The sequence below is a fragment of the Megalobrama amblycephala genome, linkage group LG7 (assembly GCF_018812025.1).
Source record: "Megalobrama amblycephala isolate DHTTF-2021 linkage group LG7, ASM1881202v1, whole genome shotgun sequence".
Taxonomy (NCBI): Eukaryota; Metazoa; Chordata; class Actinopteri; order Cypriniformes; family Xenocyprididae; genus Megalobrama; species Megalobrama amblycephala.
Window position 1 is genome coordinate 17051364 of NC_063050.1, and position 26313 is coordinate 17077676.

The following is a 26313-nucleotide window of genomic DNA, read 5'->3' on the forward strand; positions in this document are numbered from 1 at the left end:
TCTCTTTCTGAGCTGCAAAATCATTTAATCAACGTTAATGATGCAAATGACGCTCAGTGAGAGAAAATGAGGCGGAAGTACCCGGATGTGCTGCTCTAATGCACCTCCCCCCTCCTCACCGTTCAGTCTCGCTCCCTCCCTCTTTCTCTCTCCACCACCAACTCAACCCACTGCCTCTTCCCCCTCCGCTGCGGACCTACCGAAGCCACTGCAGTGAATCCGTCGACTGAAACACCGAGAACAAAATCCGAGCGACGCGCTACTGCGACTTCCTCGCTCCGAAAAATAACCGTCACCGACAGCGACAGTTCAGTTCCTGCACACGGCGAAGACAAGCCCGGCGACAGAATGGTAAGGATCCCTAACAACTCTCGCTAAACCGCTGCAAATATATCCGAGATAGCAGATACTTCCTATACTGTTGCGCTTCGGGTCCATCGCGCGGTTAACGCGCTTTTCTGGTGCCGTGACGGACTGGAAATGCGCTCGCGGTGTCGTGATCAAAGCCGTTGTTGATAAAACAGAGCCATGGCTGTCAGTGTGGCCCACGTTCAGGCTCCGTGCGCTGTGAACGGAGAAACAAAACACGTCGCTGTCTTATAGATTCAGTGTAAATGCTGTATTTGACCCGATCAGTGATCAAATGTAATGGCGCGGCAGGGAAAGAGAAACACTGTATGGCTGCTAGTAGCTGCTGCTCAATCGATACGGCTGTCAAACTGATCGAGAGCTGGTTTGCGTGTAAAATAGATCCGTTGACAACTTGAATCGACTGGTTGATTCTCCAGAAAAGATTGACTTTGCTGGGCAATTAATTATAAGACGGGGATTCCTATATTTGGGGAACTTTTCTACCCCTGGCATGATTTTAAATACATGCTTTTGTCATTTTTAAAGTATAAATTGTGCTTATTTTTGAGAGTGTTAAAGGGATATTTCACCCAAAAATGAAAACTCGCCCTCAGACCTGTATGAATTTCTTTCTTCTGCTGAGCACAAAAGAAGATATTTTTACTATGGAAGTCAATGGTGGCTGTTTTGTTCAGTTTTCTTTTTTTTTTTTTTTTTTGGGCTGAACTTTCTCTTTAAATTTGCTAGAATGTCTCTGTTTGGGCTTGTCTGCACACCCAGACTTTTCAACTTACCCTGTATAATAATTTTATAAAAAGTCCTAAAATTAGGGAAGTTCTGCGTTGCACTTTTTGATAAGAGCGTAAAACATTTTCACGTCTGATATTAATGTGCATTTCTATTGTTATTATTATAACAAAACAGTCGCTGCTGTCATTACCGCAACACCAATCATTTTAGATTACAACCGTGTTTCTTCAAAAACTTAAAGGTGCAATATGTAAGACTTTTGCATTAAAATATCCACTTGGCCATTGTTATACGTTTTGTTCACTTGAGTACTTACAATATCCCAAATGTTTGCAACTATTTGTAAATCGTGAGAAAATTGCAATTTTAACCAAGGCTCCGGGACGTGTGAGGAGTCGCCTGTCAATTGCGTCATACCCGTGTTACCCTTGGTTTCCGGCTTTATTTTGTAGAAACCATGGAAACACCAAAGACGCTTTAATATTTACATGTTTTAATAGACAAGGGAACTGTTTTGATATATTTATAGACAGAAAACTAATTATTGTTATATAGCTCAACACATTTAGTTTAGTCTTGTTGTTTAAATGTAATTTTCTTGATTTTCATGCTTTACCATGCCTCAGAGAAAAACACTATTTTGTCAAGTAGCTAACATAGCATAATCAGATGCAGCTTTATTTTTAGTAACAGTAATACAGCATTTTCTCCATCATACGTTTAAAATGAATTGCATGCCATTTATCAACACAAGCCATCCAGTATTTAATATGATAATCTAAAATCGATCTATCTTACTGCAGTGTGCAACAGTGTCTCACAGCAGCCGCCGAGCGAACGCACAGAGTAACGTTATAACATCATTTTCAACACACTCAAATGTATCTAATATGATAAACAGAGCTGTGTTACCTCATACGCTTGACCGGGAAAGCGGAAGCAGCGCCGGCGACTGTGGCATAATAAAAGTTCTGCTGCTCTTGAGGCGTGTGTTGTGCAATCACTCCAGCGGCCTCGTTCAGCTCCCACAACACTCGGTCCTGCTCTGCTTCATACTATAGTGACGTTAATAATCGCATCCATGAACATGATTTCTTCTCGAGTCCTATCCCGATTGTTTCCACCTGCTGTGATTTGAAGACGACATGTCCCAAGATTCCGCGCTCAAACTTGGTGTCATTAAGCTACGCCTTTGTTTTGAATAGGCCTCTAGCGGACAGAAAATACTACATATTGCACCTTTAATATTTGGTTATTATAGAAATTGTGAAGTGACAGAAATGTTTTTAGATTTTTACATCATGGTCTGAGAGTGGATTTGGACAAATGGATGGCGTTTATTAGAAACGTTGTTGATGAATGGCCTCATTGTAATATTTAGTGTTGTGTATGCTATTATGATGGTTAATGAGTTGATTGAGATACGACTTCCTCTCATGTCAAATTTTTGTTGATACAGTTCAGTCCAATATGGTAAGCTGAAGAAACGAGCAACCTACAGGGTTCCCTCTGTTATGCAAAACATTGACATATCCTTCTGATCCTTAAAGTCATATTAGTATTAGACATATTACCAAATAATAGATGAAATTGTGCCAAAATAGGGTTTTGATTGGATCTACTGCCATTGAGGTAAACAAAAGATATGGGAAGTTGATATTTATTTTTCTACGCTAACTATAAATGATTATGTGGTTAGTTGTGTTTTATTTTGTTGGCATTTTTGTTGTCCGTGACCCTATCAGAACAGATCTTAAACCCATTTTTGGGTCTTTATGACTGGTCAAATAGTGGAAATTTATTTGTTAGAAGGTATGGGAACCCTGAACCTGTTGTTTGTATACCAATTTGTGTGCAATAGGCATTGAATTTAGCCTCAATTCACACCGAATTGCTGTCATGAGCAGGGTGGCCAATACAATGCATATGTATGTATAATTAATGAAGAGAGACAATGTAAAAATTTGAAAATGTCCCTAGCTGGAATGAGCACTTGCCACTTGTTTTAATCAGATGCTGCTATCGGCCAATGAGAGAATCTCAGTCTGCGTATCTGTGTATCAATGCAAATGACCCTAAAAGAAGACACTCAATGCACTCAGTTCGAAGAATAGGAAAGTATGCATACTTGGGATGCATAGCGTAGCATTACATGCTCCAAGGAATTGCTTCACAGACCCAGAATTGGCCTAGACCCAGACACTACCAACACCAAATTCATTTAATTTTTATCCTGTGTCTAAGTACTCTAGGCCCAAACATTTCTTCTGTAGTACCTTAAGATCCGGCCCAGACAAAATTGGATCTTTTTCACATTTTAGTGTTTATTTGGGTGAAAAATTAGTTGAATAGATTTTGGCATGATAAAATGTGTTACCTGTATAAAAATCTATCTAAGAGTAAATCACATTGACTAACTTCATGTTAAAGTTTTTATATTTTGAAATAATGGCCAATTAACAGTAGCGTGTACTATGTTAGCTAAATTTGGATTGTATTTGTTGTTGCTGTCTCTTTAGGATGAATCCCTTAATCAGTAGCATTGATCACGTAGCATTGATTCATCATTTTAAAGTCGTAATGAAACAGAAGTAGCGACAGATCTTTTCTTCCGTATTGTGACGTACATCTGAGTGTAGCGGATTATTGAAAACAAATGTAAGGTGGGACTTGGTTCTATGCAGTGGATGTTGATTGGATGTTTAGATGCAGGCCCTGTCCCAAATGGCACACTTCATGTGCACTTGCGGTCTTGTGGACCTACGTTGGCTGCCATGTGCCTGTTAAAGGTGCTAAAGAGGACGTTTTGTTTTATACATTTTTGCAATATTACTTGAAACTGTCTTTACTAACTGATAAAAGACTATTTATTAGGTGCACTGAAAGGAATAATATTAATATACATCATCTGTGCACGAGGTAGGGCCTTAAAAACATCAGCCAATCGTTTACGCGATTGCATGCGCTCATTTCAAAAACTCACTAACAGTCTTTGGTTTCTCAGTCGACGAAAAGATCCTCTTTAGCACCTTTAAGTGCACAAGACCGTAGGGTGTCCCAGTTGTCATTTTAGGTTTCGGGAGGGTGCTCGCGAGCACCCCCTTTGCGGCCAAAATTCGCCGACTTTTGCCGAGATCGTAAACCCGCGAGCTCTGAAGCAGACTTCTACCCGACAGTCAAAGTGCCGTTACTTCACGAAAGTGTGTAGGATTGGAGGAAGATCGCGGGGGCTTAGGGTTCCATTTGGGACGGGGCCGCAGATGAACGTGCTTGTTTTAAGGTTTAAAGGTTTAGTTCAGTTCAGAATTAAAATTTCCTGATAATTTACTCACCCCCATGTCATCCAAGATGTTTATGTCTTTCTTTCTTCAGTCGAAAAGAAATGAATGTTTTTGAGGAAAACATTCCAGGATTTTTCCTTATATAGTGGACTTCAACGGCTACCAACGGGTTGAAGGTCCAAACTGCAGTTTCAGTGCAGCTTCAAAGGGCTCTACATGATCCCAGACAAGGAATAAGGGTCTTGTCTAGTGATCGATCAGTCATTTAAAAAAAAAAAAAAAAAAAAAAAATATATATATATATATATATATATATATATATATATATAATGCTTTTTAACCATTAATGCTCATCTTGCACTGCTCTGCGATGTGATGCCACTCATTACGTAATCACAAGTTCACGCTTGACTTAGGTGGAAGTACCGCGGTAGGACAAAAAACTCCACCTCATTTTCTTATCCAACTTCAAAATCATCCGACATTGTTGTTTTACCTTTTTTGTAAAGGCCGTTTGACTTAGTCTTTGCACGTTCGCTTTGTAGACGCTGGATCGATACTTCCGCCTGCGTCACGCGTGACCTTTCCAATGTGATTACGTAATACGTTGCAGATCAGAGAGCTAGTGCAAGATGAGCATTTGTGGTTAAAAAGTATATACATTTTTATTTTATTTTTTAGAAAATGACTGATCGTTTCACTAGATAAGACCCTTATTCCTCTTCTGGGATCGTGTAGAGTCCTTTGAAGCTGCACTGAAACTGACATTTGGACCTTTAACACGTTGAACCCCACTGAAGTCCACTATATGGAGAAAAATCCTGGAATGGATTTTTACAAAAGACATAAACATCTTGGATGACATGGGGGGTGAGTAAATTATTAGGAAAATTTTAAATTCTGAAGTGAACTAATCCTTTAAGTGCACTAAATAATTGAAGAAGTCTTGCTTACGTCACCAGAGAGAAGTCTTGTGTATTCGCCAGAAGATCCAGTTGACATTTTGATTAAACATTACGAGGTCAAAACATTTGTAAAAAATGAAACATGCATAGATGTCTTATTGTTCACAATAAGATGTATAATATGCATTTAAAAAATAGGTGGCTGACTTTAAAATTACAGGCATGATTTGCATATTTATATAATTACTTTTCATCTGTCCTTTCCCTTTAAAAATACCCAATAAATGCTTCGATCAGTTATTAAAGTATTTGTTCTAAAATAAAACACAAATCACAAGGGTTTCCCTTTTGGTCATGAAAGTAAAGATATCTGTACAGATGCCGGTTGGCTCGGATGATCTTGATGTGTTCCCAATAGATGCGTCTACTGAAGGAACTTCCTGATTGGACATTTGAAATGATTGGGAATGTGGTGATGTCATAAAGGTTAGAATGTTGCCCAACTGAAAGTTTTGTTATGTTTTAGCCGAGAATTCATTCCCCGTATGAAAGGTTCCACCAGCGTTTGCTTTGCTTTAAGGTGTCTTTCCTTGCCTGGTGACTTGCTCACGTTTGAGACCATATAACCAGATGAAGTAATCCTAAACCCTCAATCCACTTTAAGTTAATTTGCTGTCGCTCTACCACTAAAGTCAAAATAGCACAGGGCGCTCAACCTTAGCTAACCTACTAGCTGTGGCAAAACACTGTCTGTCTGCAGTGCACGTGAGCATACTGACTAATTTTAGAGTGAGAGACGTACTGAAACGGCTCTATTTGAATACAGTAAACTAGAGAAGTCACTGTGTTTGACCTCATGGTGATTGATGTGACCTGTCCCACACGGCTTTAATCTACTTTCACACCATATGTGCAAACACACACACACAGCACCCAAAATACACCACCTCTACTACATGTTTTATCAGCACCATAATGTGCTTGAATTTTATATAAGAACCAAAATGGTAACACTTCTCCTTTTTACTGTTTTCATTCATTTTCTCTTATCTTATTCCCATGAAATGGCTGTATCACATAGCCGCACAGGAACTTGACTTTGTAAGCTTTGAAACTGTGTGATACACATTTAATGGGGAGCTCTAGATATTCTGGAAGTTGCTGTAGAACCTTCTAGGCACAGTGATGCCCCAGTTTATCTGTCCTGCTCTCTATATTGGGTTGTGGTAGCTTTGGTTTCTTCCTGCAAGTCATAACAGGCCTTAAGCACACAGCTCCTGAAGGCACCAGCCCACTCGATGACTTGAAACAACTTGATTTTTGTCTGGGATGTCATACCTACTGACTGCTTTTTTGCAGAAATCCTGCCCTCTGGCTGTATCATCCATAGTTCATTTTAAAATGATTCTGTATCATTTATCCCAATGTCATTTTAGTTTTCTTCCCTGAAACCCAAAACGAGATGTTAAGCAGAATGTCCAAAAGAAGTCTCTTCTGTTCACCAAGGCTGCATTTATTTGATCTAAAATACAGCAAAACTTTATATATAATTGCAATTTAAAAAATTTAAATTTTAAAATCTAATTTATTCTTGATTTGGTGCTCAAGAAACATTTCTTATTATTATCAAAGTACAGCTTAATAATTTTGTGGAAATCGTGATACTTTTTTTTTTTTTTTTTTTTTTTTTCAGGATTCTTTGATGAATAGGAAGTTCAAAAGAACAACATTATATATATATATATATATATATATATATATATATATATATAGCTATTATTTATTCTAGCTTTGCATGTAGGGATAAAAGCACTGCTGTCACCTTTTATCCTTTCTTCCTCTCTTTCTCTACTAACGTTTCTCTATCCTGCTCTATCATGGCATGTTTTCTTCTCTCTCTCTGTCTCCTGCTATATCGGCGTGTCCCAGTGTTCTGAAACTGGATGGTGATGGGGTGGCCTGATTTCTTGCCTGGCTTATTGCAATGTGTATTTCCACTGTAATATATAACAAGGAATAAGGAATGCCTGGGTGGTATGACTGTATAATGTGTCAGTCGGTAGAGATTGTGCAATACCATTTATTATTGTGGTTGATACGTTTGCATGGTTACAAGTGGCCTTTTATAGCAGAGTAATGAAAAAGGTGAAGTAAAGTGAAATTATAATACCCAAATAAATAGGGTTGGGAATCAAAAATCGATTCCAATTCTGGAATTGAATATTTAAGTAAGGAATCAGATCATTAAAATTTAAAATTTCATTTCGGCTTATCAATTTAAGTAGTATACATAAACAGTTGAGAAAGAAAACGCATGGGTAACAGTATATTCGATCAGTGCATCAGCTCTTAAAGTGACAGCAGCCTAATAAACCTGCTACCGTTTGTGTCATTACTGTTAATCAAAGAATAAAAGAAAAAGAAAATCACACACTGATCTTGACTGAATAACTAACATTTGATTTCAATTTCTGAACATTGTTCAGTTTTATTTATTTGTGCTGTTGCTAATTAGCTTATTGGTTCTTATTGTATTACTGACTGTATACTTGTCTTTAATAATGTTTTGAAATATATATTAGTCTAGTTCATTAGTTTTTCTTTAGGCTGCTCATAATAAGAAATGTTTCTTGAGCATCAAATCATCATATTAGAATGATTTCTGAAGGATCATGTGACACTGAAGACTGGAGTAATGATGCTGAAAATTCAGCTTTGACATCACAGGAATTTAGATATTGGTGTTGATATGAGTAAAGTCAACCAAGTCATCCATAAATTGTTGCAATTTCCCTTTCAGTATGCTTTTGAATATGTAGTATCTATAGCCAGTATCCATGTACACATTGCAGCTAAATTCGGTTGTCACTTCACCTTTTAGTGCTTTAACACTGTTCTGTACACACACAGTTCAGAAATTTACAGGAGTGAAAACTGGAAATAAGCTATATACCAAAATATCATGACCTTCACCTGGTTACTTTTATTAACTCCATAAACTGGATCGCTTTATGATACAAGCCCCAAGTTTAATAAGCGTCACTTATAATAAGTGGATATGGCAACACTTCAGGAGCGTGCTCTGTGAATCAGCCTTCCAAACATAAACAAAACACGATGGTGGTTTAGTTAAAGTGGCCAAACATAAAGAGTCTTTGGTTGCTGTAATATTACTTTGGTCAAAAATAACGAATACTGAACACTCAAGATGGAAGAATGCTGCTACGGTTACTAAGGTGTCAATCATCAAAATTTCAAGAGTGAGTTCTGTTCCGTACACTCACATAACAATAATTTAGGGGATTCACTCCCGTATTTAAAGGTGCCCTAGAATTAAAAATTGAATTTATCTTGGCATAGTTAAATAACAAGAGTTCAGTACATGGAAATGACATACAATGAGTCTCAAACTCCATTGTTTCCTCCTCCTTATATAAATCTCATTTGTTTAAAAGACCTCCGACGAACAGGCGAATCTCAACATAACACCGACTGTTACGTAACAGTACGCCCCCAACATTTGCATATGCCAGCTCATGTTCAAGGCATTACACAAGGGCAGGCAGTATTAACGTCTGGATCTGTGCACAGCTGAATCATCAGACTAGGTAAACAAGCAAGGACAATAGCGAAAAATGCAGATGGAGCAATAATAACTGCCATGATCCATGATAACATGATATTTTTAGTGATATTTGTAAATTGTCTTTCTAAATGTTTCGTTAGCATGTTGCTAATGTACTGTTAAATGTGGTTAAAGTTACCATCATTTCTTACTGTATTCACGGAGACAAGACTGTCATTATTTTCATTTTTTAAACACTTGTAGTCAGTATAATTCATAAACACAACTTCATTCTTTATAAATCTCTCCAACAGTGTGTAATGTTAGCTTTAACCACGGAGCACAGCCTCAAACTCATTCAGAATCAAATGTAAACATCCAAATAAATACTATACTTACGCGATTAGACATGTTGCACGACGAACACTTTGTAAAGATCCATTTTGAGGGTTATATTAGCTGTGTGAACTTTGTTAAGGCACTGTTTAAGGCAAGCGCGAGCTCTTGGGGCGTGGAGCACGAGAATTAAAGGGGCCGCACACCCTGAATCGGCGCATTTATAATGATGCCCCAAAATAGGCAGTTAAAAAAATGAATAAAAAAAAAAACTATGGGGTATTTTGAGCTGAAACTTCAGACACATTCAGGGGACACCTTAGACTTATATTACATATTTTAAAAACATGTTCTTCGGCACCTTTAAATGCGGTTGTCACTCCTGAAACTCTTTGCCGTGTGTACACGGCCTATGTGGTTTCACTATTTACATCTACAATAATTCACACAGCAAAATCCAGTTTCATTCGCCGTCTGTTCTCTGAGACCTCCATAGCACTGTTAACTTACTCTGCAAATCTGATTAGCTAACTAAGACATGTTAAGTGCCATAGTGGTGACTCTGAGGACCCTTTCACCTTGTGACTCTGGTGACAGCTATGTGTCATGTCGTGAGAACATAGGAACATTTACTACATCAACGCACACAAAAAGTTTTCATTAGAGTAAATAGTAGCCTAAAAGACATATATTATGCTTGGTTGAGGTATTTGATGAGATCAAACCATTATGTAGTTATAAGTGATTTTTTATTTTTATTTTACTCAATCAGTATCAACAACATTCAAAAATTCACTCCCCTTGGTTAGCATTTTAAGTGTATTGTCATGCTGATTCAGACTCTTGTTCTCTCTCTACAGGGAAATGAGGCGAGTTATCCCTTGGAGATGTGCTCACACTGTAAGTAGATTGGGTGCTATATTCTAGTACTTTTCCATACTTTTTATTCTTGTAAATAGGGTAATCCAGTCATAGTTTATGCAGGTCGAGCACTAGATCTAAAACGATGCCTTAAACACCACCTGTCCATGTCTGGATTTGCACTCTTTTTAACACTCAAAAACATGTGTTCAACATCAACATATAGGACATGGTGATCATGTAATTATTGATCTAAGGATTAGGTAGGAGATGACGGGGTTTGGAAAGTGTCCAGAGCTCGTCTGGTTCATATTGATGGCTTAAAATCCCTTTAAGGCAAGTCAGTCCACATGGCAGCCATCTTGACAGCGCCCCTGGGCAGTGGTTGAATGAGGTTTGCCGTTTGGTTTCCTTCATACAAGAAACAATATTGCATTATACTAGTTAATAGAGATACTTGTTAATAATAATGATTTGATGACAATTTTCTGTTTAGTCAAACAGCAGCCTACACATGTACCGATTTGAAGTGTTCTGCAGAAAGACTGGTATCATCATTATATCATTTGAAATAATTTGTATTGACTTACCAATTTAAGTGCTGGTACACTGTAAAAAATGATTTTATGGTGAAGTAAATACTACAGAAAAAACAAATGTAATTTTGTACTCAATTTAAGCTTGTAGAAATTAAAGTGTAAATATCAACATTATAAAATTAAGTAAAATTACTCAACTTTTCTGATACTGGTGTTCCCATCATGTACTGGGCCTTGAATAATTAATGAGGTCGATTTTTCGCTGTTTTCCAGCTTACACTGTTTTATCATTGCTTTTGTGGTTCTGTTTAGTAACTTGCCATTTTGTGATATTTGGAGTTCATTTTCTTCTCAAAATGCCACATTCGCACTCAAAACGATCCATCGAATGTTTCTGTCATTGTGTACCAAGTACTGAGGTCTCTGTGTTCAGGTGCCGTGTTTCTCTAATATTTAGATATGGTGTCTACACAATATCTAATGTATTATTTACTTAGATGTTTCTAAGTAAAGCATACACTTTAAAAGCATGGTTTAATTCAGTGTTATATTGAGTAAAATGTATTGCAAAAGAAACTTCAAAGTAGAAATTACTCAACCTTTTACTGGCCAATTTAAAATGACTTATTTTTAGGGCTGCATAACGATTAATCGCGATTAATCGCTTGCAAAATAAAAGTCTGTGTTTACGAAATATATGTGTTTGTTCTGTGTATAATAATTATGTATATATAAATACACACACATACATGTATATATTTAAGAAAAATTTTATATTTAAAATATTTATATTTAAATATAAAATATATATATTTATTTATACATGCATATATTTCTTAAATGTATACATGTATGTGTGTATTTATATATACATAATTATTATACACAGAACAAACACATATATTACGTAAACACAGACTTTTATTTTGCAAACGATTAATCGCGATTAATCGTCGTGCAGCCCTACTTATTTTCTTTGTTAATTTTACTTATCTTAGTTAAGTAGAGTTACTTAATTCCATATTTGAAATTTACTTAAAAAAATATGCGTGCAAAAACTTGCGAAAGGAAAAATTAAGTAAATTTTACAGTGTAGGCTATTTTCGACTTACTATATAGTAATAGTATAGCGGTGCCGATTTAAAGAGGCAGCATTTAAGCGATGGTCTCTTGCGACAGATTCTCACTGAGGGCTAAATCCCATGAAGATCAAATCCTAGAACCGCTCCTGCTGAACAGTCATATCAGATTTCATGCGACTTTTACATCACTCTAGATCAACATTCGTCACAATTCTGCGCTAATGGCAGTCACTTTTAAAGATTTTACATACCCAAAGTTATCAAGACAGTTATGAAAGGTAGTCAGTGAAGGACAGTGATGTGTCAGAACTCGTAAGTATTACAGTGACAGCTCTATATACAAGCCAAACATCAAATGTTTTTTTTTTTTTTTTTTTTTTTTTTGGATACTCGTCTTTGTTTTTAATATTGCCTGTGCATAAATTCACTGGGTTCTTCAGCAGATCACACAATAAATAAACACGTAATCACTTAGTTTAATGTCCTCTGTGTTTACTTCTGTATAACGGCGTGCTGCGTGACGTCTTTTTATCAACCATGACATGTTCACACTGAAATGCGATATTGGCCGCATTTAAAACAACAATGTGAACAGCTATACAAAAAAATCAGAACTGAGCATTAAGGCTCGCAGTGTGGACTTAGCTTTAGTCACCTACATGTTGCTCGTCGTGGGCGATCTGAATAAGCAGCAGTAAGTGTAGTCTAGTTTGGTCCTTTAAACACCTGTGCCTGCTGCTTTGGGATCAGCTGGAAGATCAAGACATGAGGGAAGGGCTTTCCCTGGATCAGTGGGGCTCTCCAGGTTTGGAGGAGGGCCAGTGCTAATGCAACCACCAGACTAGACAGGGTGGCGTAAGGGTGCCGCTGTGGAAATGTGGGCTATAAATGCCTCCAGCTGGTAAAGGTTAGTGTGGGGCTGTAGGAAGCACGAGTCTGTTTATTTTTAGAGTTGGTGGGGGTGAGTAAAGATCATGAGGTGATGGTCCATTTTTAATAGGTTTCTTTTTTTGTGTGGTTTATAATTATTGACAAACACATTCAGGGGAGCTTTTGGACCTTTGATAGCCCCTTTTTTACTGTGAAAGTGCTGGCCGGTGCTACAAATTCTACAAACCTCTTTCAGAACCAACTGCTTCCACTTATTTAAACGGACAGTTCACACAAAAATGAATATTCTGCCATCATTTACTCAACCTCATGCTGTTCAAACTGAAAAAAGATATATTAAAAAATGTCTTGGTGCTTTGTCCAAACAATGAAAGTCAAAGGGGTTCAAGGTTCATAATATCTTCTTTTGTGTTCCGCAGAAGAAATAAAGTCATTCAGGTTTGGAAAGACAAAAGGGTAATTAAATGAAGACAGAATTGTCCCTTTAAGAAATGAATTCTAATGTAATGGTTACTTCATAACTTGCACAAAGACAGTAGAGACCGGTGATTTTTTTTTTTTTTTTTTTTTTTTAAAGGATATTTTGTAAATAAAACAAAGTACGTTTTACAAGAAAATACTCTTTCTACTAATTATTTGGGAGATTTACTAGCAATTTTTAAATGATAAAATCATAGTAAATCCTACACCAAATGTTTTTTCAGTGTATTTGAACTCATAAGCCATATAAAATCAGTTATGTATTGCTACATTACCCAGAATTCCCTGGTCACAAGCACCGGGATCCACGGGTTAAGTTGCTATGGCAACTTCACAGCGACCACGGAGGGAAGACCGTGGGATTAAGATGGGTCTTACTCATCATACGTACAGCACACAGCAGAGAATATGTGTCCTGTGAACAAAACTCTTTCAAACAAATCCAATGATTTTATTCTTCCTCATAAGCATTTGTTCAACACAGTAATGATGAAAGCATTGGGGGGGGGGGGTCAAAGGTTAAGGTGAGGTGTGAAACACTGCAGAAGTCTCAGGAGATTATGCTTACAGTAATTAATTGTGCAGAACTGTAACTGTGATAACGAGTGTGCTGCTGTGAAACTGAGCCACCTGTTGGTCAGATGGGTGCTTGGCAACCACAAGGACATCATAAGGCCTCTCCAATTAGCAGCTGTGGTAACACAACACTTATATGACATCATCCCAAATCATTTTTGTAGATGAGATGCATCTGGCAAACACAGACTGTTTATTAGACATACAAGAGAAAAGATGGTTCTGGTCACTAGACCTTCATTACACCACTACACTGTTTTGTTGGATCATGAAAAGGTATTATAGTGAAGAGGGATGTGCACATGACATGTTTTCAAAATTTGCTAAGGAAGCACTTAAATTAAAGTAATATTATTCCATGTTAAATAAAAATTAATATCAATTGACAGCCTTTGTGGCATAATTTTGATTACCACAAAAATATCATTTCGACACAACCATCGTTTTCTTAAAAAAGCAAAAATCAAGGTTAAAATCAATGTTTGGAGGATTTAAAAGTAGAATGTGAAGCTTACAATTTTATATTTGGATTGATTATTCGGTTTTCTTAGTTTTTACAGTATTTTTAGGGTTTATTGTTACATTGACGTGGTGACGAAGTTGTGTAATTGGAGTTTACACATGTAAATGTGGTTAGTATGCAATTTTTTCACTAAAATATTGTTTACACGTATTGTCAAATCTTGTGGCTATACTATTGAAACGGTGAGTATTTTAACTTTTACCTATTGACCCAATTCACTTCCATTGAAAGTGTCATGTTTTTTTTGTTTTTGTTTTTTTTTTGCTTTTAAAGAAAAAGAACAAGTGAATTATTTTTTTTATTTTTTTTTTTATTTTTTTTGTGTAATTATGGTAATTTTTGTGGTAATTATGTCACAAATGCTGTATACTGAACCCAGAATATTCCTAGTTTTGGATTCACCTGATCCCAAAAAGACATGTTTCTGAGACACATTCTTTATTTAATTTATTTTTATTTCATTTCATTTATTGCATTTAAAAACATCTAGTTGTAGCGCAATGGAACATAATCTATGTCGTTAGACATTTTTAAAATTGGAACGCTAATTAAAGCAAAAATCTGCAGTACAGATGATATAGCAGAAGTTGACACATTTCTCTGAACCATCATGCACTAATGAGCGTGTGCACCACTGCTCTCCCTCCGCTGTCCTTGTTGCTAGGGGGCTTTTCTGAGAGGCCCTTATCAGCCATTACAGTGGGTGCGTGTGAGAGACCACAGAGGATCAGCCTGACTGCTATAAATATTTCCCCATCTCGACATTGTTTGAATGTTGTGGCTCAGTGATGCAACAGCCCTTGCTGATGCCAAAGAGCTCATAGTGAATAGTGTGAATACTTTAACTCTTATTTTTATTAGAGGTGCATCGATACTAAATTTCTCTGCCGATACCAGAATGATATCTGCTGATAACTTTATCGGCTGATTATTGGCCGATACTTCTGTGCATCTGTAATTTTTATTCTTCTAATGCCTTGAAAGCACCTTTAGGTAATGCAAATCTGATCCAAAATGACCCCATTCAGCACTTTCAATGTGTGGACTATAACACTGGCATCCTTTCTTGGTGCACGACAGATGCATGATGGTGCAATACAGTCACCTGGTTTATTGACACACATTGGCTCTAGCTGTATCAGGGTTAGTCCATGGCATATTAATAGATATGAAGAATAACAGTTATATCATCTGCTGTAGGGTAATCTGGGAAGTGTCCACAAACTCAAAATAGCACAGCAGAAATCAGCATACGTCTCTTTACCTCTCTTGTACCTCAGAGAATAATTGGATGTGCAACAGTAACTCAGAGCTCTTTCTTTTCATCCGCTTTAGTAGTCACAGGGTCTCGGGCTGCTTTTCATTTACACGGCTATTATGTAACTTAAATAATATGTGCTTTAATGCTGAATATTATTTTCCTGCTGAGACAGAGATATTTGCTTTTGTCTGCAAAAGCTCAATATGCAATACATCATTTATCTGGGGTGTCAGGGATATTTAAGTTTAAATGATTATAATGATATTAATAGTATTTAAAATGGCTGAAAACTTCAAATGAAGGATTAATGTTTTTATTTTTTTCATGTAAAGAAATGTAAAACAAAGATTTTGTGGTATATTTGCATGTATTTATTTGAACATATTAACACAATTGCACTCATTTACACAATTTATCATGCCAAACTTTTCACATATTTCTATTTTGTACTTTTCTGACCATTTAAAATTTTTGTAACTTTTGTTTGTTGTTATTTTGTGTTGCATATAAAAATTCCAGTCAGAAATTCAAATGAATCTTTCATTTTATTCATGTTTTTCTGTGTAACTATATAAATATAAATTAAAATGTCTGAATGTCCAGGCTTAAATGGTAAACTTGACCACACTATTTATTAATAATTGTGTTATTTCCTTTAAAAAGTCTGTTAAGGCTGGAATACACTACATGACTTTTCTTCAGATTTTTGCCCCAATTTGCAGTTCAGATAGAAATAGACGCCTTGTCACGCTGCTGGCGTTTTAAAGGTGCCCTAGATTCAAAAATTGAATTTACCTCAGCATAGTTAAATAACAAGAGTTCAGTACATGGAAAAGATATACATTGAGTTTCAAACTCCAGTGTTTCCTCCTTCTTATATAAATCTCATTTGTTTAAAAGACCTCCGAAGAACAGGCGAATCTCAACATAACACCGACTGTTACGTAACAGTCGGGGTGAACGCCCCAATATTTACATAATGCCAGCCCATGTTCCCAACATTATAAAAGGCATTACACAAGGGCAGCCAGTTAACATCTGGATCTGTGCACAGGTGAATCATCAGACTAGGTAAGCAAGCAAGAACAATAGCAAAAAATGGCAGATGGAGCAATAATAACTGACATGATCCATGATAGCATGATATTTTTACTGATATTTGTAAATTGTCTTTCTAAAAGTTTCGTTAGCATGTTGCTAATGTACTGTTAAATGTGGTTAAAGTTACCATCGTTTCTTACTGTATTCATGGAGACAAGAGCCATTGCTATTTTCATTTTTAAACACTTGCAGTCTGTATAATGCTTAAACACAACTTCATTCTTTATAAATCTCTCCAACAGTGTAGCATTAGCCGTTAGCCACGGAGGACAGCCTCAAATTCGCTCAGAATAAAACGTTAACATCCAAATAAATACTTTACTCGCATAATTCGAAGCATGCATACAGCATGCATGACGAACATCTTGTAAAGATCCATTTGAGGGTTATATTAGCTGTGTGAACTTTGTAAATGCGCTGTAATATAGTCGACAGCTTGTGTGGCAGGGAGCACGCGATTTAAAGGGGTGGCGCTGCCTAAATCAGTGCATTGTTAATGATGCCCCAAAATAGGCAGTTAAAAAAATTTTATTTAAAAAAATCTATGGGGTATTTTGAGCTGAAACTTCACAGACACATTCAGGAGACACCTTAGACTTGTATTACATCTTGTGAAAAAGCATTCTTGGGCACCTTTAAAACACAGTGCTCTGAAAACAATTGGAAAAATATGCAAGCCTCAGGGGAAAAAACGCTTTGATGGACACATGGCCATATCAAAGTGTATGACGTGTCGCTACTGAGACCAAAGCTGTTTCAAAGTGTCCATACTGACCTTGTCTACCCACCCAAGACCACATCCACATGCGCTCAGCTCGTTTTTCTTTTGCAACTCATTTCCTGCACATTCATGTTTTATTCATCTGTAATGCGTCTCCTAGCAGTGAAGCACGCGTTTCTGTGTGAGTTTGTCAGAACGATTTGAAAGTCTGGTAGTGTGTGATCCTCAGTCGTTAAGTGTTTTTCTCTGTATGATTAAAAGTCATGTAGTGTATTCCAGCCTTTAGTTGTTTGTTACGTTTGTATTGGGGCCTCAGAATATCATCCCTGACACTGGGGGACTGAAGAGTTCGAAACATTGAGAATCGCATTGTGTTTTCGTTGTGTAATTCGATTAACCGCAAAGCACTAACAGCAAACAGTCTGACAGCTGATTACTGGAGATGTGTACCACGTGGCTGTGTGAATGAGATTAGGCCATTTAGCAGTCCGCGGCACGCAGCACAACACTGAGCCGTAGCTGAACGGCGGTCCTCTGAGAGATGACCATGACTGCCAGGCAGAAGAAACTGGGTACGGTTCCTTCTGGCTTTCTGATGGGAGCCAAAGATGGATGGAAGTGTGTGTGTGTGTGTGTGTGTGTGTGTGTGTGTGTGTGTGTGTGTGTGTGTGTGTGTGTGTGTGTGTGTGTGTGTGTGTGTGTGTGTGTGAGAGAGAGAGAGCCTTGGATATGGAGTTTTGCCTCCCTGTTTGTGTGTGTGTTTTAAGACTTGTGCAGTCTGTTTGAGATTGAGGTTTAAGATCTATTATTGATGGCTGTAGCGGAGGGAGAGCTAAGAGAATGAGAAAAGGATGTATAATTTAGTTTGTGTTTGTGTTGCGTTTCTGTTGGAACTATTGAGATACTTGTTCACACTCTTTTCTCCATCTCTCTCTCTCTCGCTATTTCAGTTGACGCTGATGAGATTAAAAGACTAGGAAAGCGGTTTAAGAAACTCGACCTGGATAACTCGGGCTCTCTCAGCGTGGAGGAGTTTATGTCTCTACCCGAGTTGCAGCAGAACCCATTGGTGCAGCGAGTCATCGATATATTTGACACAGACGGCAATGGAGAAGTGGACTTTAAAGGTTGGTAAACGTGCAGTTATACATTGTTTTGACAAAAGTTGTGATTGGTCTTGTGTCCCTTACCTATATTTAAAGGTGCCCTAGAATCAAAAATTGAATTTACCTTGGCATAGTTGAATTACAAGAGTTCAGTACATGGAAATGACATACAGTGAGTCTCAAACACCATTGTTTCCTCCTCCTTGTGTAAATCTCATTTTTTTTAAAAGACCTCAGAAGAACAGGCGAATCTCAACATAACACTGATTGTTACGTAACAGTCGGGATCATTAATATGTATGACCCCAATATTTGCATATGCCAGCCCATGTTCAAGGCATTACACGAGGGCAGCCAGTATTAACGTCTGGATCTGTGCACAGCTGAATCATCAGACTAGGTAAGCAAGCAAGGACAATAGCGAAAAATGGCAGACGGAGCAATAATAACTGACATGATCCATGATATTTTTAGTGATATTTGTAAATTGTCTTTCTAAATGTTTCGTTAGCATGTTGCTAATATATACTGTTAAATGTGGTTAAAGTTACCATCGTTTCTTACTGTATTCACGGAGACAAGAGCCGTCGCTATTTTCATTATTAAACACTTGCAGTCTGTATAATGCATAAACACAACTTCATTCTTTATAAATCTCTCCAACAGTGTAGCATTAGCCCGTTAGCCACGAAGCACAGCCTCAAACTCATTCAGAATCAAATGTAAACATCCAAATAAATACTTTACTCACATGATCCGATGCATGCATGCAGTATGCATGACGAACATCTTGTAAAGATCCATTTGAGGGTTATATTAGCTGTGTGAACTTTGTAAATGCACTGTATTATAGTCGAGAACTCGGGGGAGGGGGGGCACGCAATTTAAAGGGGCCGCAGCCTGAATCTGTGCATAGTTAATGATGCCTCAAAATAGGCAGTTAAAAAAATTAATTAAAAAAAAAAATCTATGGGGTACTTTGAGCTGAAACTTCACAGACACATTCAGGGGACACCTTAGACTTATATTACATCTTGTAAAAACTGGTTCTAGGGCATCTATAACCATTCATATCTGCCTTTATGCAGAACCAAAGCCTAAATTGTTTCTTTGTGGCCTAGGAAATGTAATATTATATGTGCGTTTTCTGACCAGTTGAAATTGTCGCATTGAGATGTCCAGTGCACTTTCTTGGAAGCATAGTGTACTTGAAGAGTTCAGATGCATCAATATAACTTGGTCTGGTAAAGGGTGGAGTGGGAAAAAAGTAACCTCACCCTTCCATTTCTCTGTCTTTTTCTCTTGCAGAGTTCATTGAAGGTGTCTCTCAGTTCAGCGTCAAGGGCGACAAGGAGCAGAAGCTCCGCTGTGAGTCTCTTTCAGTTTTGAATCTCACCAGCACTTTTCCTAGTTAACCTCATGAAGCCTACTGTATCATATTTGACATGCAAAATTTCTCTCTGAATTATCAAACATGATCAAAACATTGCTGAAAAACACAATTTAGTTCATGCCTTATGTTGTCTGATTGATATTTTATACAGCAAGTAAAAGGCTTTTTAGTGTCATTTGATAAACGTCCACCTTCAGGTTGTGGTATATGTCTCATTTTGCTCTGAAACTAACATAACTAAACATAAATCACTTTTATATTGTTATTAATATTTCATGATGAACACTTAATGTACTGAAGCAACTTAGGTTTACTTGATTATCCATACATCAATTTTTAGAAAATTCATGTGAAAGTGTGAGTATCACTACATCAAGCATTTGACAAACGTTTATTTGTTCATCTTTCAATCATCATTGTATTGCAATGCATTATATGTTTTGCCCCCCACAATAAAAACTACAGATCATAAAACTAAGCATTTAAATATTATCTTACAAAGACATATTATTGGAAGAAATAGTGACAACTTATATTTATATACAGCTGCTATACTTTTATAAAGATCATATTGATTTACATTACAAGATATCAGAATTTCATCTTGGTGCAACGGCACCAAATTTCATATTTTTGCTCAGTTTGTGCCTCTGAATATAAGTAAATCGTTTTTTTCCTCTTGAGTTAAGCTCCATATACTCATATATTATACTATATGAGCCATAAAAGCATGATTCAGTCCTGACCGACTAATATTTGATGTAATGGGTGGAAGAATATTTACATGTAATTTGCGAAACGGGTGTGGGTATGGCTATTATTTCATATGTCAGGCTTTAAAGGGTTAAACTAGACAGTTTAAGAATTTGGTACACCTAAAAAAAAAAAAAAAAAAATGATTTAAACCAAAATAAACAACAACAAAAAAGCCATAAAACTAGTCTACTGCTTTGCTTTTTCACCTTTTCTTTTTATTAGCCCTCTTGGAATCGCTCTTGTTTTTGATCCTTCATTTTTTTTTTTTTTTTTTTTTGCAGTTGCATTCAGGATTTATGACATGGATAAGGACGGCTACATATCCAACGGCGAGCTTTTCCAGGTGCTGAAGATGATGGTAGGGAATAACCTGAAGGACACCCAGCTACAGCAGATCGTCGACAAAACCATCATCAACGCAGACAAGGACGGGGACGGGAGGATATCCTTCGAGGAGTTCTGCGCTGTGAGTCTGACATGCGTCATTTCATTTTGGCTTTGGTTTCTAATGTAGGGATTCAGTGACACAGCAAACACTTTCATCTGCAAATGCCATTTTCAGCTTTCACTGCAAGAGAAAATAGGCTAAAAATAAAACAGAAGGGTCATTTTAACTTTAGCTATTTTATTTTATACAGGGTTCCCGCATTCATGGGATACTTGGCAGTTTCTATCTCTCTTAAATGAGTACTCATGATTGACGGATTTTATTGATTTGTTGGTCAAAGGTCAAAAGTTGTGAGAATCCTAATTATAACAATTAAAGGATTAGTTCACTTTAAAATGAAAATGACCCCAAGCTTTACTCACTCTCAAGCCATCCTAGGTGTATATGACTTTCTTCTTTCTGATAAACACAAACAGAGTTATATTAATAAACATCCTGACGCATCCAAGCTTTATAATGGCAGTGAACGGGACCAACGAGTGTCAAGAAAGTGCCTCCATCCATCATAAACGTACTCCACACGGCTCCGGGGGGTTAATAAAGGCCTTCTTTGTGTAAGAAAAATATCTATATTTAAGTTATGAAGTAAAATATCTAGCTTCTACCAGACCGCCTTCTGTATTTAACTTACGAAGAAAGTTTAACTCCTCTCGCAGTTCAAAAGGCTTATGCTACATCCTACGCCTTCCTTATTCAACTTAAGGAAAAACTTTCTTCGTAAGTTAAATACGGAAGGCGGTCTGGTGGCAGCTAGATATTTTACTTCATAACTGGTTAAATATCGATATTTTTCTTACACAAATGCATTGCTTTGCTTCATAAGGCCTTTATTAACCCCCCAGAGCCGTGTGGAGTACATTTATGATGGATGGATGCACTTTCTTGAGCTTCATACTTGTTGGTCCCGTTCACTGCCATTATAAAGCTTGGATGCGTCAGGATATTTATTAATATATGTCTGATTGTGTTCATCTGAAAGAAGAAAGTCACACTTTCACCTAGCATGGTTCGAGGTTGAGTAAATCTGGGGGTAATTTTATTTTAAAGTGAACTAATGCTCTAACAACTATTATTAATATCTTTAAAATAGGCTGAAAATAAAACAAAAGGGTCATTTTAACTTTAGTATCGGATATTATTGGTTTCAAATTTCATTTCATTAATGGAAAACTTGACCGTTTCTATCTCTATTATGATTTTGAAAAATCTTTGTCCAGTACTCGTGAATGACTGAATTTATTTATTTATTGGTCAGAAGTTGTGGGAACACTAAATATAATAATTAACATTTAATATGAATGTAATTATTATAGATATTTTTCCTGTATTTTTTTTAGTTCTCACTCTTTGGTTATGAAATGCACTGACATTTTTCCCCATCACCCTTTCCCTTCTCTTCCACAGGTGGTTGGTGGCTTAGACATTCACAAAAAGATGGTGGTGGATGTGTGAAGAGACGAAACGGGCCCTTCACTGAACACCCTCTTTTTCACTTCTCCATTTCTGAGAATCAGCTCCAGATGTTCTGCTAACACACTCTCTCTCTCTCTCTCTCTCTCTCTCTCTGTCGCTCTTTTTCTGTCTTTCTTTCAATGGAAGTATTTCTCTGAATGATGTCTCTGTACTCCCTGAGCCTTGTGACGCCTGCCATCCTAAGTGTTATAGAGCATGAGATTCTTCTGTCCACATTCTCGGGTATTTGAGGACAGTCAGAGAGACAATGTCTCCGTCGATTACCGAGTGATTCAGTGTGGTGGAGAAGGAAGAGAGGAGGGTGTGTGTGTGTGTGTGTGTGTGTGTGTGTGTGTGTGTGTGTGTGTGTGTGTGTATGTATGCATGTGTGTACGTTCTTTATTTTCTTTTTGAAGGGGGGGATTTTTTGTATTTATTTTGGTCCTGTCTTTTTTAAAGATGAACTAGGTCTACAGGGAATATGTGTATGTGAGCGATATATGACTTGACACTTGATTTCAGTGCAACACGCTTCAAGCATGAAGTGCCAATCGAAACATACATGGGATTTAACAATAGCTGAATATTGAAATTGCTATCTGATGTTCTTCATGTCATGTGGAGATAAAAAAAAAAAAAAGTTTATTAACACAAGCTTATTGTTTTTTGTTTCCACCTCTTTTGGTTTGATATCTGCTTCAGATCTCACGCAAAAATGCAAGTCCGATTCGAATTTTCTACAGAGAATGTGTGCGTGTATGTAAACGTGTGCTGTGTTAATATTGTCAGGGAGTTCATCTACCGTCTTGCTTTCTGATATACAGTAGACTAGGATAAAAAGTAAATATATTTGAAGTTGTGCACATATATACGTATGGTTTACTTTTTAAGAAAGGTGTTTTATCGCAGGGGTCGGGTGGGGAGGGACGATCAGATCACACCACATATTACTGTAGGATGGAGAACAGTGCCATCAGTAAACTTTCTCAACATTTTTTGTGTGTGTATTCTGGATTTATTACCATTTTAACACAGCAAATGAGTCATTTTGATTTACCTCTCGACATTGTAGTTACATTTGAGGATACAGTGCATATTGTGGCAAACTGACTCCACAATAACACCTGATTTGAATATTTGTTTGTGGAAATTTAAGGTTAATTTTTCCAACTTGACTGCAGGCAGCATTGTAAAGATCTTAGTAGCTCATATTTGTATATTAGGGATTGAAGGACTGAATGTGTGTTTTGTGGGTTCGGGTTTTTTAAGCTTTAATCGAGTTGGTTCGCAGCATGTTATCGTCGAAGTAGGCAAAACCAGACCAGACTGACCATCAGTTTCTCTCTTTTCCTTCGTCATTTCAAAGACTGGTCGATGGGATTCGATTTGTTCAAAAAGGAGAGACCAAACTAAATGCTGTCAACGCGGATGAATAAACTCGAAGCGTTCAGCCACTCCGCTAGTTTGCTTTAAATGTGAATCTCCCGCGCAAACCGGCATTTCTCGGCATCTGCTGCACGGTGACGACGTTTGTATGTCTTTCCCGACGACCGTTGAGGTCTCGTGATGTGCTTGCATGATACAGGAGGGTTTCTCTATATATATTTTTTTCTTTCTATTGTGCATGTAGATCTGATTTTTTTTTTTTGGGGGGGGGGGGGGGGGGGGGGGGGGGGGATTCTCTTGTTTACATATGAATCGTACTATTGAGATATTATAATCTGAATGACAGTTACATATAAATATATGGACGTTGCCAAACTTTTGGTAAATGTTTAAACATGGAAATGATTTTAAAGCGAGTTTCTTCACTACATTTATCCATAAATATTATTATTCTGAAAAAAATAAAAATGTGTGAGTTATTCTGGATTGGTGTCCGTCACCCCCAGCGAAGCTTCTTTTTGTTCTTTCCTCTTTTAAAAAAAGAGGGAGTTCGATTTTATTTCTTTTCCTTTTCCGTTAATGGTTTGGTTGAATTTTTTTGTACAGAATATGTTTATTGATGCTTCTTGCTTTCGGTTCTGTTTTTTATTTCTTTAGCTGGGGGTCAGACAGCCATCTATATAACTTTCGGTGTGGTGGGTTTTTGGACAAAGGAAACATACAAAGTGAATGAAAACGTTTCGCTTTTAGGTTTAACGTTTTGTTTGTTTCTTCATTTCTCTGCATGCTGCGTCATATGCTGTGGGAACCATTGAAATGTCATTCATGAAAATGAGAAATAAAATATTTGAGACTTGTACATCTGTGTTGTGGATGTGTCAATTGCACCATAATGTCGAAAAACAGAACGTTTTCATAAATTTCATAATATATTGGATGTAATATACTTTTGTAATATACTAAAGACTGATGTCACAGTTGGGTTGCCCTTAAAGGATTAGTCCACTTTTAAATAAACCTTTCCTGATAATTTACTCACCCCCATGTCATCCAAGATGTCCATGTCTTTCTTTCTTCAGTCGAAAAGAAATTAAAGTTTTTGATGAAAACATTCCAGGATTTTTCTCCTTATAGTGGACTTCAATGGAGCCCAAACGGTTGAAGGTCATAATTAGTTTCACTGCAGCTTCAAATAGTTCAACACGATCCCAGATGAGAAATAAGGGTCTTATCTAGAGAAACCATCGCTCATTTTCTGAAAAAAAAAAGTTTTAACCAGAAATGCTCATCTTGAACTAGCTCTCTTCTTCTTCTCCTCTATTAGAATTCCAGCAGTGTAGACACTGCTAAGTGTATCACCGCCCTCCACAGGTCAAAGTTTGAACTAATTTTGATATGCAATATGCTAGTTCAATAGTATATAACAATTAGTTCAAACTTTGACCTGTGGAGGGCAGTAATACACTTAGCAGTGTCTACACTGCTGGAATTCAAATAGAGAAGAAGAAGAGAGCTAGTTCAAGATGAGCATTTCTGGTTAAATCTTATATAATTTTCGATTTTTTTCAGAAAATGAGCAATGGATTCACTAGGTAAGACCCTTATTTCTCATCTGGGACCGTGTTGAACAATTTGAAGCTGCAGTGAAACTAATTTTGACCTTCAACTGTTTGGTGCCCATTGAAGTCTACTATAAGGAGAAAAATCCTGGAATGTTTTCATCAAAAACTTTAATTTCTTTTCGACTGACGAAAAGAACTGGCCATCTTGCCATCTTGGCCATCTTCGACTGGCCATCTTGGATGACGTGGGGGTGAGTAAATTATCAGGAAAAGTTTATTTAAAAGTGGACTAATCCTTTAATCCAGTTATTTTTAACCTGAGCCATAGTTCACCCAACAATTTTCCCAAACAGTTGTTGGTCCCCATTGACTCTTTTTCTATACTATGGTGCCCCACAACTGTTTGGTTACAAACATTCATCAAAATATCTTCCTTTGTGTTCAGTAGAACAAAGAAATTCATACAGGTTTAGAACAACTTGAGGGTGAGTAAATGATGACAGAATTTTCATTTTTGGGTGAACTAGTTCCTTAATGACATCATCTTCCAGGAAGAGACATTCTGTTTGGTGGGAAAACAAAACATCAATTATTAGTAATTGATTTGATGAATTCTGTGATGTTTTTGGGTGTCAGTTGGTTTATCTCACTCTTAAATATCCTGTTTGATAACATTAAAATGCCAAAAGATGGTTAAAATATTATAGTTTACTTCAAATTGACACCCTCAGTCCCTCACTAAGTAATAGCTCTGTTTCAATCCAAAACTTTGCATGTCATTTTTATGCCATTGTGTAGTAAGTTTGATAGTGTTGCAAATGTTTGATATAATATGCCCTTTTGTTGGAGATTAAGTGTCCAACAAATTCAGTCATCACTTACACACCCTCAAGTTGTTCCAAACCTGTATGAATTTCTGAACGGAAAAAGAAGACATTTTGAAGAATATGGGAAACCAAATAGTTCATGGTCCCCCGTTAGAGCTGG

General features: G+C 37.0%; 1 protein-coding gene across 1 annotated transcript; it reads left to right on the plus strand.

The window, feature by feature from the left end:
- The first annotated feature begins 75 nt into the window (after nucleotides 1-75).
- Nucleotides 76-24623, plus strand: ppp3r1b (protein phosphatase 3 (formerly 2B), regulatory s1ubunit B, alpha isoform, b). Its single transcript, XM_048196204.1, has 6 exons — nucleotides 76-351; nucleotides 10049-10088; nucleotides 18174-18350; nucleotides 19638-19697; nucleotides 20760-20944; nucleotides 22331-24623. Exons 1-6 carry the CDS (start codon nucleotides 349-351, stop codon nucleotides 22376-22378), a joined length of 513 nt encoding a protein of 170 aa, XP_048052161.1. The 5' UTR covers nucleotides 76-348; the 3' UTR covers nucleotides 22379-24623.
- Nucleotides 24624-26313: the final 1690 nt, after the last annotated feature.

Bases quoted from the DNA above. Each gene is read 5' to 3' on its own strand.
- ppp3r1b (XM_048196204.1), top strand. The intron at 19,698-20,759 runs GTGAGTCTCTTT...TTTTTTTTGCAG, and splicing joins CAAGGAGCAGAAGCTCCGCT to TTGCATTCAGGATTTATGAC. The intron at 20,945-22,330 runs GTGAGTCTGACA...TCTCTTCCACAG, and splicing joins CCTTCGAGGAGTTCTGCGCT to GTGGTTGGTGGCTTAGACAT.